At 39.9% G+C, this 2,218-nt stretch overlaps 1 protein-coding gene across 1 annotated transcript; it reads right to left on the bottom strand.

The window, feature by feature from the left end:
- Positions 1-716: 716 nt before the first annotated feature.
- On the bottom strand, positions 717-1,269 carry LOC127196109 (trafficking protein particle complex subunit 6B-like). The gene is given in 3 exon segments (XM_051153687.1): positions 717-1,014; positions 1,016-1,042; positions 1,044-1,269. Coding segments are annotated over 3 exon segments (510 nt in total). The 5' UTR covers positions 1,229-1,269.
- Between the last annotated feature and the right edge of the window lie 949 nt (positions 1,270-2,218).

Below are 2,218 nucleotides of genomic sequence, written 5' to 3'. Positions count from 1 at the left end.
AAAATTGGTATGATTCCCTCAGAAAACAGGATTCATCATCCATGATTCAATTGTACAATAAGTAAATATTAAAATAATGTTTTGAAAATTAACCCAGACAGTAACATATGTATTTATATATACATATATATAATGTATAAATGAGATCCTTATATAAGCATACAAAAATCTCTAGACAAATAAATTATAAGCAGTACAATAAAAATTATGCTTAATTTAGCATAGTGGGGTTTTTTTCTTTCTTTTTTTTTTTTAATATTTATTTATTATGTATACAGTGTTTGCCTGCACATACACTTGCTCACCAGAAGAGGGCACCAGATCTCATTATAGATGGTTATGAGCCATCATGTGGTTTCTGGGATTTGAACTCAGGAGCTCTAGAAGAGCAAGACGATGCTCTTAACCTCTGAGCCATCTCTCCAGCCCCTGGGTTGTTTTGGTTTTTTTTGTTGTTGTTGTTGGTTTTTTTTTTTTTTTTTTTTTTTTTTTTTTCTTTAAATAACTAAAACAGATTTAAATTTTAACAAATTTTGGACACTTGAACACAAACTACTCTGATTGGTGCATATTTTTTTTATGCAGCATTTCAACACACGCTGAGTTTCACGACTCAATCTATGGTTAAATACATATCACACTAAGGAAATAAAGATGTTTAAAATAAAGAGCCTGGCATCTTGGTGTTTGAAATCACTTTGAACAGTTGCGTTAGTTTATGTTGTAGTAGAAGGACCTTTATCTACCTTAACTTGGTCTGTGAGACTCTGGTGAGATGCGGTCTTTGCTCCGGCACAGCCAGCCGGTGATGAGGTGAAGGCAGCACTCACAATGTTTCGTACAAGAGTAACCTCACCTGTGTCTCCCTGCCCTCTGCAGCTTCTGCATCGTCCCCTGAAACTGGCAGCCGGCATTGAAGATGCTCCAGCTGTTACGACACTTCTTATTCCCAAATTTGACAAGTCACCTCTGGCTAAGCCACGTGTAAGTGCTGGACACTCGGATGCATGTTCTATACTGTTTTCCTGCAGACAGCTGAGCAGCGGAATTTGTTGTCCTGAAGTACACATATGCCCTGGTGATTTGCCCTTAGAGTGTCAACTTGTTTCTTGAATACTGTAGTCCAAAAATCTTTACATATCAACTTCACGGTGTCTAATTCGTCCTTGAACCTTGCAGTATCTTTCGTAAACCTTTCTATCAACCCTTGTCCCACTCGAAACCCCATGTTTTCCAGCTTAGGAATACACTGTCCATTTTCCACTTTTCCTTGCTCAGCAGGCTTGTATACTCGGGACACTGTCTCACTATGGAGAAGCAAAAAACCGCCTCTCCCTCCAATTAATGCTGGACTCACAACTCCCGTTAGCCATGCTGGTGGCCCGCGCCACACCTTGTGTGCAGAGGCCAACCCCAGTGCTAAGGCTGAAGAAGGCCGCTGTGGACCACGCCCCTCCCCACGGCTGCCGCCACTGGGCCCACGAGACCCTATGACAGCTCCACACACCCCACCAAGGCTGTAGCTCCGGGGATTCCAATCCAGGCCTTTATATTAATATTATAGCTTACTTGTCAATTGCAAAAACATGCCTTTGGCTGCCTGAGAATTAGACTAAATTTAAATCTTAATAATCAGTCCCCTGACTCCTGGACACTTACATGGTTTATTAGCTTTTTTTTTTTTTTTTTTTTTTTTTTTTGGTTTATTAGCTTTGTACTATGTACATTAATGGATTTCCTAACCCCATCTCCCTGTACCTGTCAATGTACCACCAATGTATTTTAAATTAGTCTTGATTAATGATTTTCTTTGTTCTGTAAAACTATAAAACTTTGTGAAACTGCTTCTACATTGGAATTTGGGGTAACGTGAATAAATCTGTGTTCCTGGGGCAAGATCTCTATATGTCTTGTCCCCCATAAGAGGGAGAACTGTGGTTTCTGCGTTGATATATCTCATCTGGGAAATTCACAGTATTCGGCAACATCCTGCCTTGTGTTTTCTCTTTCTGTCAACATGGAGGAGGCTGCTGGCCCCTGGTGCTCTACAGCTCAGGGAGTGTCTGGGCTTTGAACGGTTGTTAGAATTATCCCAAGAAACCCTATGGGTCTTGTTCAGTGGCTTTCACAGCTTTCTCTTTGCTACAGAAATTGATAAATTTATATGTCTTTTCCTTTTAAATAGCATCAATGTGGACAGCTAAGGTTTTTTTAAATG

The sequence above is a fragment of the Acomys russatus genome, chromosome 12 (assembly GCF_903995435.1).
Source record: "Acomys russatus chromosome 12, mAcoRus1.1, whole genome shotgun sequence".
Classification (NCBI taxonomy): Eukaryota; Metazoa; Chordata; class Mammalia; order Rodentia; family Muridae; genus Acomys; species Acomys russatus.
This window is presented reverse-complemented; position numbering and strand designations above follow the sequence as displayed.